Here is a 13687-nt window from a genome sequence, read left to right as displayed (position 1 = left end):
AAAAATATTTACAACTGAGTTAAGTCAGTGGAGTGGCTTAAGTATGTTTTTTTATAGTTTATTTGTTTAAATTTAATTGAAATATGTTGAAATATGTTGCACCGATTGAAAGGTAAAACAAATAAATTGCCAATTAACAATGTTGTTATTTAAAAAAGGATCTGAGAATAAATTTAGCACAATAATAATCAGAAGATAAGCCATGTGAATACTTTTATAGTCGATTAGAGGTTGCTCTGGTACGCTCACGTCAATATCAGAATGAATAGAAGCGTATGTCTTCCAAAGTTGCCGCTGATCTCCGCATGATTGATGCAACTTTTTCTTCCGGTAGAACTAAATGATCAGCTCACTGAAGTTTACCGACTTTATTTAGAAAGTCAAGAATAAGCATTTTCTACGGACAAATTGACAATGATGTTTCATTTAACGTGAAGCGAAGCCAAACCTCGAATTTTCAAGTGCACAAATCTAGAGAACCTGACAACCGTTTGTGCTGAAAATCTAATCGATTGGTCACCACCAGCGAGTGACCAGTGAGTAGCGTTTTCAGCACAAACGATGGTCAGGTTCTCTAGATTTGTGCTCTTGAAAATTCGAGGTTTGGCTTCGATGCATCTTCACCTTAATCTGCTTAAATTTATCGTTGCTCTCTTTGTATTATTATTGAAAACTGATTTAGTATTCGAAAAACTTTTCGATAAAGGATCGTGAGGTATTTTGGCGGTATTTTGGCGAAGTTGTTAACGAAATAATGCATCTATGAAGTCGGATAATCCTTTATCAATCATCCAAGTTGTCCATCTTTAAAATAGTGAAACCCTGCTTTACGCAGTGAATATCGATTCCAATAAAGCCATCGACTGCAACATCTAAGAGTATATGCGACAAAACGCAATATTGAACAGTAAATTCGGTAACTCATCTCTTTTCATTCCATGTAATTTTACAAATAAAAATAGGATCCTCGTCTACAATTCTAACACTTGATTTGTCAGCTTAATCAACTTTAAGTATTATTTTAAAGTCTTTGATATTACCTGCAACAGCTCAGTTACTGAGTCGAACGCAACCTAGCAATCAATAAACAGATGGACGATAAATCCCGAAAAAATGAAACGAAATAAATGGTTGCAGGTATACAGAGTGGAAGTACTAGTGATGTTAATACTTAAGTAGTACTTATTGGGGATTTGTTTGAAGATGTTAAAGACTTTGTAAAATCTTCGAATACATGTGACATATGACAATCGTGTTGTAATAATCGTGTTGTGGTCAAGAATGTTGAACAGGATATTTTTCACGTTAAGTGCTGAGGGAAAAAATAGACGTAAGCATCGAGGGTAGATGTTCCAGATGTACAAAGAAGCACATTTTATTAAGCAAAATAAATACGGCAGACTTTGGTGGGCTAGTCACTTAGTATGAAAGTCTAAAAATAAACTGTTAATTTATAATATTCAGCATTGAATGTTTCACATTTATCGAACGTAACATCAATTGTATATTGAAATTCATTTCTTAGATTTCATTCTATTCAACTAAGCTTAATGATTTACGCCATGTAAAACTACACTCAGGTGAGTTAAGGTGAAGATGAAACGAAGCCAAAGTTGAAATTTTCAAGAGCACGGATCTGGAGAACCAAACACCCGTTTGAGCTGAAAACCTAATCGATTGGTCACCACCAGCTAGTGACCAATCGATTGAGTTTTCAGCTTAAACGGATGTTTGATTTTCCAGATCCGTGCTCTTGAAAATTTGAGGTTTGACTTCGATTCATCTTCACCTTAAGTCAGTTGTAAATATTATATAGATTATATTGAATTTTAAATCAAAAACTTCAAATCAAGATTTCTTGAGATTCCTCCTAGGGATTAGTTCAAAAACTGGCTCAGAGATGCAGAATGACCTCAGGAATCAAACCCTGTGCTCAGATTTGATGGACATTTTTTTTTCATAATAACGGTCTGTCGGGGCACTGTGTTTTAGCTACCGTCCAACCAGCTTGCTTTCCTCCATCAGTAAACTTTTTGAAACGGTCATATTGAACAGAATGATGGTCCACATAAACGAAAATTCGAAAATTCAGACATGAACATTCGACCACTCATCATCTTTTAAATATAACGAGTAGATTGCAAAAAAGTTTGGATTAATCAGATGAAATCAACTCTCCTTTAAAAAAAAAAATGAACTGCTACAGTAATATGTTATATATATATATTGTCAACAAAATGTTAATAAAAGCTTAATTTAGTTTTTTTGATTTCGTATTCTCTGGTAAAGGAGGTTATCCTACGTCGAAATGCAACCTGCCTCATTCGCTTAACGGGGAACATCCCCGATTGCCCGCTTACACATTTGTCGCACTTTTTGTACCCAGCAATTGCCATATAAAACTAATCAACAATCTGTCCCTTAAACTCCGTCGCTAGTGCAATCAGTTGACGGCGTTGTCCCGGCCATGGTCCCATTGACTGCCAGCTCGTCGTCCCGACAGTAGCCCATAATGATGCCCGTCCGACAGTCTCCGATGAGGTTCGGCACCAGCAGAGCCGCTCCGGATATGGTCACGAAAGTTCCGAACAGTACCAACCCCGCTGCCGGTAGTTTTTCCTGACTGAACAGTGAATGTGGACTCAGCTGGATGTATGCCAGCCCTGGAAGCACGTAGGCCAGTGGTATCGCCGCCAGCAGTCCCTGTCGAATTAATTAATTGTGAGTAGTTGTGGAATGCCGATTCAACAATGTGCAGTAGGATGCGGCTTATTTTACTAAAGTTATCTAAAGCAAAAGTTTGTGAGCTCTTCTGAATTTTAATCGTACCAAATCAAATCATCTAGTTTGAACTAAAATTTCATAGATTTAGACCTGGTGTAAGCGACCTAAAAGTGAATTTTCAAGTTATCATATATGAATTTCAGTAAACTTAACACATCTTAGCGATTTTTGAACCATTTTTTTAATTATTCGAATTTAAAAGAGCACACGAGCTTTTGGTTTTGAGATCTTTTGAAAAATAAGCCGCACCCTACTGTACCGGCAATACTCACGTTTAGCTCCAGCACCGGGCCCAGACATTCCGTGTAGGGTGAGATGATAAACGCCGCCAGCACGATGACCAGTGTGGTTGCTACCGATTTATCGTCCTCTTCACCGGCACCGGTGGCATGCGAGGGATCCTTGTCGGTGTCGTATTCCACCACCTCCTGGGAGTAGAACCGTTTGATTTGTGTTCGAACGATTTCACGAGACACGAAGCACTCGATGGGGAAGGTTAGCAGGATCGAGATGGAAAACAGCACCCGGGCGAAGTTCATCAGGTCGTCGTCCCAGCAGTAGTTTTCCAGCAGATCACCTGCGAGGGGGAAGAATTGTGAGATTTGAATTTTGGAAATTGTAACGATACTCACAACGGTGAACCATTTTTATATGAGAAAAATATGTTAAAATAATAAGTTTCCCCCCCAAAATTTTGTTCATTTGGACCCTTAGGTCGTTTCCACCGATGCTTATTTTTTTGGTCCAATTGTATAACAGTTCCAAAAAAAAAAATAGACCACCAAAAATAGAACAAATTTCATTCACTCAGTTTGATCTAAATTCGTCAGATTTTTTTTCAGAAATTCCTTCAATGACAGCTCCAGAAACTCGTCAAGAGATTCTTATGAAAATTTTCAAAAGGACTCCTCCAGGATTCCACCAGAGATTTATCCTGCTGTTTTCCAAAGAATACCTCATTTTTTTTTCAAGAAATTTATGTTGGAAAATTCTACCATGAAATAATTTTGAGATTCTTTTAAAATATTTCCAAGGATGTTAAAAGATCAAAGACTTCTAGACATAGTTCAGACATTTTCCAGAAATTCCTCTACGGATTCCTCCAGGGAATTTCTCTTCAGATTCATCCAGGGATCTCCAGGGATCCTCTGGAGTTCTACCAGGGATTCCTCCAGGAACTACTTCTACAAAGATTTCCACTAGGTATTCCTCAATAGAATCCTGCTGATATTTTTTAAGGAATTTGTCCATCGATTTCCACAGGAATTTCTCCATATGTTTCTTCAGGAATTTCTGAGGGATTTTCTATAGAGATATCTTCTGGCATCTGGCATTTACGTTCTCACTTGGACAGAGCCGGCTTCTCAGCTTAGTGTTCTTATGAGCACTTCCACAGTTATTAACTGAGAGCTTTCTTCGCCAAAGTTACCATTTTCACATTTGTATATCGTGTGGCAAGTACGACGATACTCTATGCCCAGAAGTCAAGGAAATTTCCATTACGAAAAAATCCTGGACCAACCGGGAATCGAACCCAGACACCTTCAGCATGGCTTTGCTTTGTAGCCGCGGACTCTAACCACTCGGCTAAGGAAGAGAGACATGTTGCCAGTAAATAGATCAGAAATGTTTTTGTATTCTTTAGGTACTCCAGTGTTTGCTTGAAGGATTTCTTCAAAGATTTTACTGAGATATTATACAGATATTTTCCACAAATTACATGCAGAGACTTCTCCAGAAATTTCTGCACAGAGTCAACCAAGAATTCTTACGAGGATTCCCACAAAAATTCTTCCAGGGTTCTACTAAGGATTTTGCCCCAAACAATTTTTTCTGCAATATGTCCAGGATTTGCTCTCAAAATCCATTACGGACTTCCCAAGGAATTTTTCTGGCAAAATTTCTCCGCTAAAAAAAATCAGATATTCTTTCCAACACTCCTCCAAGGATTTCAGTACCTTGACATAAGTCAGACAATTGCCAGAAATTTCTCCAAGGCTTCCTCCAGTGATTCCTTGCCGAATACTTCCGTAGATTTCTGCAGAGATTCTTTCAAAAAATCCCCAAAAGATTCATACATGGTTCCAGGGAGTCTTGCAATTTGTCGAGGAATTTCTCCACAGAATTCCTTCGGGGATTTGCTAGGAACTCCTACAGCGATTTTTTCAGTGATCCCTCCAGGGATTTCAGTAATGCCTTCTTAGATTTCATCTCTACATAATGCAGATATCGTTCTGATTTAACGGCTACGCAGTCTTTGAGGGAATCAAACGAGGTTTATTACTTGCCCAACGTTTCGACACAGGGTTAGTGTCTTCTTCAGGGGGAAACTAATTTTGCCGTTAAATCAGAACGATTAAGAGTTACAGTCGAACTTCCACCAGTATAATGCAGATATTTTCTCGAAATTTTTCCAAGCATTCTTTCAAAATTCCCATTAGAATTCCTCTACAATTTCACCAGGGATTCGTCCCGCGATTCTTCCAAGATTTATTCCTTCAATTTGTCTAGGGATTGCTAAAGAGGAACTTCCGGGGATTTCTCCTTTAATTTATTCATTGAATCCATCACGAATTTCACCAAAATCCACTTCAAAGATATCTCGAGGAATTTTTCTAAGATCATTTTGCCAGTGAATGAAAGATATTTTCGAGAACTTCTCCTGGTATTCCAGTAAATCCTTCAAGGCTTTCTTTAAAGAACTCATCAAGAAATAATTTATATATAGCACACACGGAACTCCTCCAGAGTATACTCCAGAAATTTTACTAAAGATTCATTCAGAGATTCTTACGAAAATTCCGACGGGGATTCTACTAGGGATTTACCAAGGCTTTCTTCAGGATATCCTTATGCAAATGTCTTCCACAGTATTCCTCGAGAAAATCCTTCAGGAATTTGTCCAAGGATTCAGGAGCTACTTCAGAGATTTTTAAACGAATTTTTCTAGTAACATTTTACCAGGTAAAAATTTAAAGATATATTCGAAAACTTCTCCAGGATTACAGTACTTTCTCCATAGATTTCCTTAAGAGGTTTCTCCAAGAAATATTTCAGACATTTTCTAGAAATTCGTCTAAAGAATCCTCCAGCAATTATTTCAAAGAATTTTCAAAGGAATTAGTCCAAAAGGATTCCTTCAGAAAGTCCTACAGGGATTTTTCGAAATAATTCAGGCATTTCAGTAATTTTTTTTTCGAAAATTTCACCTGACCAGATATTTGAATTCAATTTATAGAAACTTCTTGAAGGATTCCTCCAGAGTTCCCTCCGAAAATTCTTCATGGGATTCCTCCAGGGATTCTTTCTGTAATTTTTCTAGGTATTCCTACGAGAATTATTTTATGAATTTGTCCTAGGATTTGCTCAGGAATTACTCCAGAAGTTCCTTCAGGAAGTTCTCAACAAATTTCTTCAGGAACATTTCCACAGGAAATGATCCAATGTTTTTTATTTAAATCTTGTCTAGTGAATGCAGTAAATCCTTCAGAAAAAATCTTCAAAAGTTTCACCACAAAATATTTCAGATATTTTCAAAAAGGGTACACCTGAGACTTTTCAAGGGATTTTCTAGGGATTCTTCCAAGCAAATCCAGGGTTCCAGATTTTTTTTTCCAGGGATTCCTCAACAGAATTCCTTGAACTCCTTCAGGAATTTTTCAAGGAATTGATCTAAGAAAATGTTATTGCTAAATAAATAAGTGTTTTTTTTTCACTTTACCCCATGGAGACATTTTAGTTATGTCTCCATAGATTCCAATTTGACATTTTCCAGAAACTTCTTCTATGATTCTTTCAGAGACTCTTCCAGGGATTCCTCCTAGACTTCTCTGGAATTTTTGCAAGGAGGGATTGATAATAACCGTCAACATCATCAAAGTACAGTGACATACTCTAGAGCAGAGTTCTGCTTTTGCCTCCTGCCGAGGGAGCGAAAAAATACTAAGAAGAGAGGCAACGAAAAATGAGCGAGGAAGATGCAGCACAAAACACAACAGAGTAAAATTCCATCAAAGAAGAGTGCCATCACAGCTTCCCGAGGACTGTCTTGTTAGGACGGCACACTCAAGAGTTCTTTTGAAGTGTGAGTAAAGGTGAGCATCGCAACAAGAGAGAGAGAGAGTACCTGAAAAAATCCTCGCACTTTTTTGCCCTCTCACTCGAATTGCTTGAGGATTTGTGTTGAAAATTTTGAGTTTAGCTCTCACTCCTCAGAAAACGGCAAAATCGCCTTATTTTTGCATCGCAGAGGAGTTTATATCAAGCCTGGGATTCATTCAGGAATTTTGACCATTTTGACAAGGATAAAGAGTTATTTTCGAGAACTTCTCTGTGGATTTCAGTATTTCTTTCAAGATTTTCTTCAAAGAATTCACCAAGAATGTTACTCAGATAATTTCCAGAAATTCCTCCAGGAATACCTTCGGAAATTCTTCCGAGAATTACTCCTGGAGTTCCTCTCAGAGTTTCACCAGTTATTCCACCAGGGATTCCTTCAGTAAAGACTCTGCAAATTCTCCAAATTATTTTATCAATTCCATTCTCAATGGATTTTTTTTTATAAAAATTCTTCTAGGTCTTCCTTCAAAAATTTCCAATAAGTTTTTTACCAGATATTATTTCTGGAATTCCACTTAAGTCTCATCATATAATACTGCTGAAAATTGTATGGACCGTGGTCTTTTGCACAACCCAACAGTGATAGCTTCAGTAATTTCACCAATGACCTCAGGAGCTCCAACACAAATTTTACCGACGATTCCATCATGGGTGCTTCCAAAAATTACACCTGGTGTTCTTTCTGAAATTTCGCAAGCAATACCATCATTATATCTGTCAGTAATTCTTTCAGGAATTCCGCCAAAAATTCCTCCTTAAATTTTTGCAGTATTATCGAAAAATTTTGCACTAATTCCTTCAGGAATTCTTCCAGGAAAACGGCCAAAGATTTCTCCAGGAATCCTGCAAGGTATTCTAATCTCCTGGTACAATTTCTAGAGAAATCAATGAAGAAATATCTGGAAAACCATGTCCTGGTGTAACCGCTGAAGAAATAAAGAGAAATCACTGGGGATATCTATTAGAAGGAATCTGGACGGTACCAATATCCGGACACTCTGTTAATATTCATTAATTTCAGCTTAATTTGAATGTTAATATGTTTGAAATTTATTCTTACTCTTTACTTTAAACACTGAAGATTATTCACTATCATTTCAATCTAGTTAACATTGCCAAATAATTATTAAAAAAAACAATAAGTTAGATGTTTCTGTCGGACGTCATTCCATCGCGGTTCATTTTAGTTCAAGTTTTACGATCTCTGCACGCATGAGCCAAGGCACGAACAACGTTTAGTTAAATGAAAAGTGCGTGAAGTATAATTTTGTGAAGTGTTTTGAACAAAATTAAGTGCAAAGTGATACTTTCAATGTTCGATAACACTACCGTGGTGAATCAAAATCCGGACGGTACCAATATCCGGACACTTTTATAGTATTTATCAAATTAAATATGAAATCATACAATAAGAGACGGGGTTGGTGGTCTGATGGCTACCGCTTCTGCTTCATAAGCAGAAGGTAATGGGTTCAATCCCAGGCCCGTCCCTTTCCTCGTACTTTATAGTTGTATATCTCTCACTTGCTTCTATCTTCCATTCTATTCAAACTATTCGTTCATAGCAAACGCTAGAACCAGAGACGGACAGGAAACCGTTTCCCTAACGCTTCCATTCTTCCACACGCATGTCTTTCCTTACGCCTGATACATAGGCAGTCTGCTAACCACAAAAGCAAACCTCTCTGCCATGCCTTTCCCCCAATCCATACACTCCCGCATGAACTGGCGTAGATGCAGTGGTATATACGGTCTACGTGGGAGCCAGTTCAATGCATCATCAATTCCTCCCCCTTCCCCACATTGGTCTGCATTCGGACGTGGCAGGCACCATTGCCGTCTAAAAATAGCAGATCACCAGCACTTATACACTGAGGATGCCTGTTACTCCCAAGCAGTCATTCGGTTGGTTCCTTGTGTAAGTGCAGCTGATCTGGCGATACTGGAGTAGCATCCGCGGGCGGCCAATCAAGCTCAAGCTCAAGCTTAAATATGAAATCATACAATAAACGTAGGTTTGCAATGTATATTTCTAGATTTCAATATTGCTCCTCATATTAATATATAGATTCATCTAGTAATCCTTTGCAATGAAATGTTAAAAATAAAAGCAAATAGGCAGTAACAGTTGGACGTCGTTCCTCCAAAGAGCCAAGTCCAATAGTGAAGTTTACGACAAAAATATCAGCAACCTTCGACTTGAAGGAGCTACTTAATCGTATAATATTAATATTCTACGTCTCTGAATAGTGTTTGGAATAATAGTTTTCAAGTGTAGTGCACGAAAAAGTGGGAAAACTTGTTTAAATTAGCATTTGTGGTGTGAAAACAGGCTACCTCGAACGCTGTCCGGATTTAAAGGCTAGTGTTCATTAATCCGGACGGATGGAAAAACCCTTATATTTATTGAGCTGTTGGTAAATATGTTAGTGTGAATTGATGCAAAAGTGTATAATAACATAACAAAAAGTGTAAATAGTTACCAGACAATGGATTTACGCAAGAAAAGTATCAATATTTAGGATCATTTCAGTGAACCTAAAATGCTGGCTGTTGACATTACTTACCTTACCAGTCAGGCTAAGGCCTGGGTGGCCTCTGCTGTACGTAGGAGACGTCTCCATTCGACTCGGTCCATGGCTGCCCGTTGCCAGCCACGCATTCTGCGAAGGGTCCGCAGATCGTCCTCAACTTGATCGACCCATCTTGCTCGCTGCGCACCACGTCGTCTTGTGCCGGTCGGATTATTTTCGAGAACCATTTTCACCGGGTTGGTATCCGACATTCTGGTGACATGCCCGGCCCACCGCAGCCTCCCAATTTTTGCGAGGTGGACAATGGTTGGTTCTCCCAGCAGCTGGTGCAATTCATGGTTCATCCGCCTTCTCCACGTTCCGTCTTCCATCTGCACTCCGCCGTAGATGGTCCGCAACACCTTCCGTTCGAAAACACCAAGGGCGCGTTGATCCTCTGCACGTAGGGTCCATGTTTCGTGCCCATAGAGGAGTACCGGTCTAATCAGCGTCTTGTAGATGGTCAACTTCGTGCGATGGCGAACTTTGCTCGATCGGAGCGTTCTGCGGAGTCCAAAGTAGGCACGATTTCCAGCAACGATGCGTCTCTGGATTTCTCTGCTGGTGTCGTTGTCGGCGGTCACCAGTGAGCCGAAGTACACGAATTCTTCGACAACCTCGATTTCATCACCGTCAATATGAACTCGAGGTGGGGGGCGTGCCGTGTCTTCTCTTGAGCCCCTCGCTATCATGTACTTCGTCTTTGACACATTGATGTTCAGTCCGATTCGCCTAGCTTCAGCCCTTAGTCGAATGTACGTATCCGCCATCGTCTCAAAGTTCCGTGCTACGATATCAATGTCGTCGGCGAAACCAAGTAACTGAACGGACTTTCTGAAAATCGTGCCACTCGTGTCTATCCCCGCTCTTCTTATCACACCCTCTAAAGCAATGTTGAACAGTAAACACGAAAGGCCATCACCTTGCCGTAACCCTCTGCGAGATTCGAAGGGACTCGAGAGTGTCCCTGATACTCGGACTACGCACATCACTCGCTCCATCGTCGCCTTGATCAATCTTATCAGTTTGTCCGGGAAACCGTATTCGTGCATAATCTGCCATAGCTGTTCTCGATCGATTGTATCATAGGCCGATTTAAAATCGATGAATAAATGATGTGTGGGTACATTGTATTCGCGGCATTTCTGCAACACCTGGCGGATGGCGAATATCTGGTCCGTTGTTGCTCGTTCGCCCATAAATCCTGCCTGATATTGTCCAACGAATTCTCTAGCAATTGATGATAGATGGCGGCATAGAATTTGGGAGAGTACCTTGTAGGCGGCGCTCAAAATTGTGATCGCACGATAATTGGCGCAATCTAACTTGTCGCCCTTTTTGTAGATGGGACACACGACACCTTCCATCCACTCCTCCGGCAATACTTCCTCCTCCCAAATCTTGGAAATAACCCAGAGCAGCGCTCTTGCCAGTGCATCACCACCGTATTTTAGCAACTCGCTAGGAAGTTGGTCCACTCCAGCGGCTTTGTTGTTTTTCAACCGTCTAATCTCCGTTTCTACCTCTTGGAGATCTGGAGGCGGAAGTCTTTCGTCGTCCGCGCGTGCTCCCAAAGTTATTTCCGTGCCACCTCCGCTACTGGCCACATCACCATTAAGGTGCTCGTCGTAGTGCTGCCGCCACCTTTCGACCACCTCACGTTCGTTCGTGAGAAGATTTCCGTCAAAGTCTCTGCACATGTCGGCTTGTGGCACAAAGCCTTTGCGCGAACGGTTAAGCTTCTCGTAGAACTTCCGTGTGTTTTTAGCGCGGAACAGCTCTTCCATCGCTTCGCGATCTCGTTCTTCTTGATGGCGCTTTTTTCTTCGGAAGATCGAGTTTTGTCTGTTCCGCGCCTGTTTATACCGTGCCTCGTTCGCTCTCGTGCGGTGTTGCAGCATTCTCGCCCATGCTGCATTCTTCTCATTCTTCAACTGCTCGCATTCGCCGTCGTACCAGTCATTTCTCTGATTCGGGGCCGCTGGACCTAGTGCTGCTGTTGCGGTGCTACCTATGGCGGATCTTATGTGCCTTCAGCCATCTTCAAGAGTGGCGGCGCCGAGCTGCTCTTCCGTTGGTAGGGCCACTTCCAACTGCTGGGCGTATTCTTGGGCTACTTCGGAGTCCCGTAGCCGCTCGATGTTAAGCCGCGGCGTTCGGCTTCGACGCGAGTTTGTCACCGTCGAAAGTTTTGAGCGCATGCATATAGCAACTAGGTAGTGATCCGAATCTATATTCGCACTGCGGTATGTGCGAACATTGGTAATGTCAGAGAAGAATTTTCCGTCGATTAGAACGTGGTCGATTTGGTTCTCGGTTAGGTTATCGGGTGATCTCCAGGTGGTCTTATGGATATCTTTACGGGGGAAGAAGGTGCTTCGGACTACCATACCACGAGAGGCTGCAAAGTTGACGCATCGTTGGCCGTTGTCGTTAGATACGGCGTGCAGACTGTTCCGCCCGATCATCGGTCTGTACATCTCCTCTCGTCCTACCTGTGCGTTCATGTCGCCAACAACGATTTTCACGTCACGCGGCGAGCATCCGTCATAAATCTGCTCCAGCTGCGTGTAAAACGTCTCCTTCTCTTCGTCGGGTCTCCCTTCGTGTGGGCAGTGTACGTTGATGATGCTGTAGTTCAAGAAACGGCCTTTTATCCTCATCTTGCACATCTTTGCGTTGATCGGCTGCCACCCGATAACGCGTTGTCGCATCTTGCCCAACACTATGAAGCCAGTTCCTAGCTCATTTGTGGTGCCACAGCTTTGGTAGAAGGTAGCCGCTCGATGCCCGCTTTTCCACACCTTCTGTCCAGTCCAACAAAGTTCCTGCAGCGCTACGATATCGAAGTTACGGGGATGTAGTTCGTCATAGATTATCCTGTCGCAACCTGCGAAACCAAGTGACTTGCAGTTCCATGTTCCAAGTTTCCAATCGTAATCCTTATTTCGTCGCGTGGGTCTTTGCCGATTGTTCCGGGTCGTATTATCTCCTATGTTATTCGCAATAAGGTTTTTTACGGGTGGCTTATTGGGCCTACGCCAACACTCCTGTCTCGCCGGAGCGCCATCGTGCCAGCTCTGTTTAACGTCCCAACTAACACTAGGACGATCGCGCTGATGGGGCTACCACCTTGGATTTAGCTGTGCGCGATTCAGCATTTCTTGCTCAGCCGCTGGATACCAGAACAGACGCTGTTTGAGCCGCACCTCCTGGTGAACAGACGCTCGAGACGTACCTCCTCAATCTAGCTGATGTCAGAAGGACAACAGTGCCCAGGCTGCACTACCAGCTAAGTACGCAACCCTTAGCTGGCGGTCTTTGTCATCGTTTGACCCGTGGAAGCGTGAGGTAGGAACTTGTGAGGACCAGAGCTGTGTTGAACGCTCCTTCCTTGTTGTCGACTCACCGTTTTGCAGCCCTGGCTGTTGACATGGGGTGCAGGTAAAACAATAGTAATTTTACTCAACGTTTTGGCCTTTCATATAATTTTAAGCATACGTATATCGAATTTTATTATATTTAAGATTTAAAGTCAAAGTTATGTAATTTTAATTAGTTTTTCATATATTTTGTCTACCCAAACGCTTCTGTCCGGATTTCGATTCAACAACGTCCGGCATTTTGGTGCATGTGTCCGGATTTAAGAACACGACATGTTTCACATATTTAACGTTTTACATATTATACTAGTATTTTAACTATATTTATTGTCCATGATTCAAAGTTTAGACGTGTACCTATGTGAATAACAATATATTTTGTATTATATGTGGCAGAATCAAATTTAAAATAGCGTTTGAACTTTCGGCGTTGCTTAAGTGTCCGGGTAATGATGCATCACGGTACTGGTGTGAAAAATGATTCAAATGTGTATTTAACAGTGTATAAAGGGACTGTCCGGGATTACGAGCCAGTGATTTTAAATCCGGACAGCGTGTGAAAGACCCAATTTTCACTAGTGGAACTGTTTTTTCCATGGAAAATAAAATAAGAGAAGACTTAAACAGTTGTGAGTTATCAGAAAACGGGACAATTTAAGATTAATCGTGTATATCTTTCGTTATCACAATCAAGCCACACGTATAATAAGGTTCGAACAACACGCGCTTTGGTTCAGGTAATTAAAGCTCTAATTATAGTTAAGTTTTGTTTTTCGTGACATTTTAGGGAAAATACATACATCGAATTGATATAAGAAAGATATTTAA

The 13687-nt window shown here is 41.0% G+C and overlaps 1 protein-coding gene across 6 annotated transcripts in view; it reads right to left on the bottom strand.

The window, feature by feature from the left end:
• Positions 1-2209: 2209 nt before the first annotated feature.
• The window catches only part of LOC5568904 (putative sodium-coupled neutral amino acid transporter 11), a 151311-nt gene continuing 139833 nt past the window's right edge, over positions 2210-13687 (bottom strand). For all 6 annotated transcript variants that reach the window (XM_021841303.1, XM_021841305.1, XM_021841308.1 and 3 more), the window contains exons 9-10: positions 3057-3361; positions 2210-2703 (exon numbers count right to left, since the gene is read on the bottom strand). In XM_021841303.1, the coding sequence (XP_021696995.1) occupies positions 2422-2703; positions 3057-3361 (587 nt within the window). In that variant the 3' untranslated portion in view covers positions 2210-2421. The remainder of the gene's footprint in view (positions 2704-3056; positions 3362-13687) is intronic.

The sequence above is a fragment of the Aedes aegypti genome, chromosome 2, assembly GCF_002204515.2.
Source record: "Aedes aegypti strain LVP_AGWG chromosome 2, AaegL5.0 Primary Assembly, whole genome shotgun sequence".
Classification (NCBI taxonomy): domain Eukaryota; kingdom Metazoa; phylum Arthropoda; class Insecta; order Diptera; family Culicidae; genus Aedes; species Aedes aegypti.
This window is presented reverse-complemented; position numbering and strand designations above follow the sequence as displayed.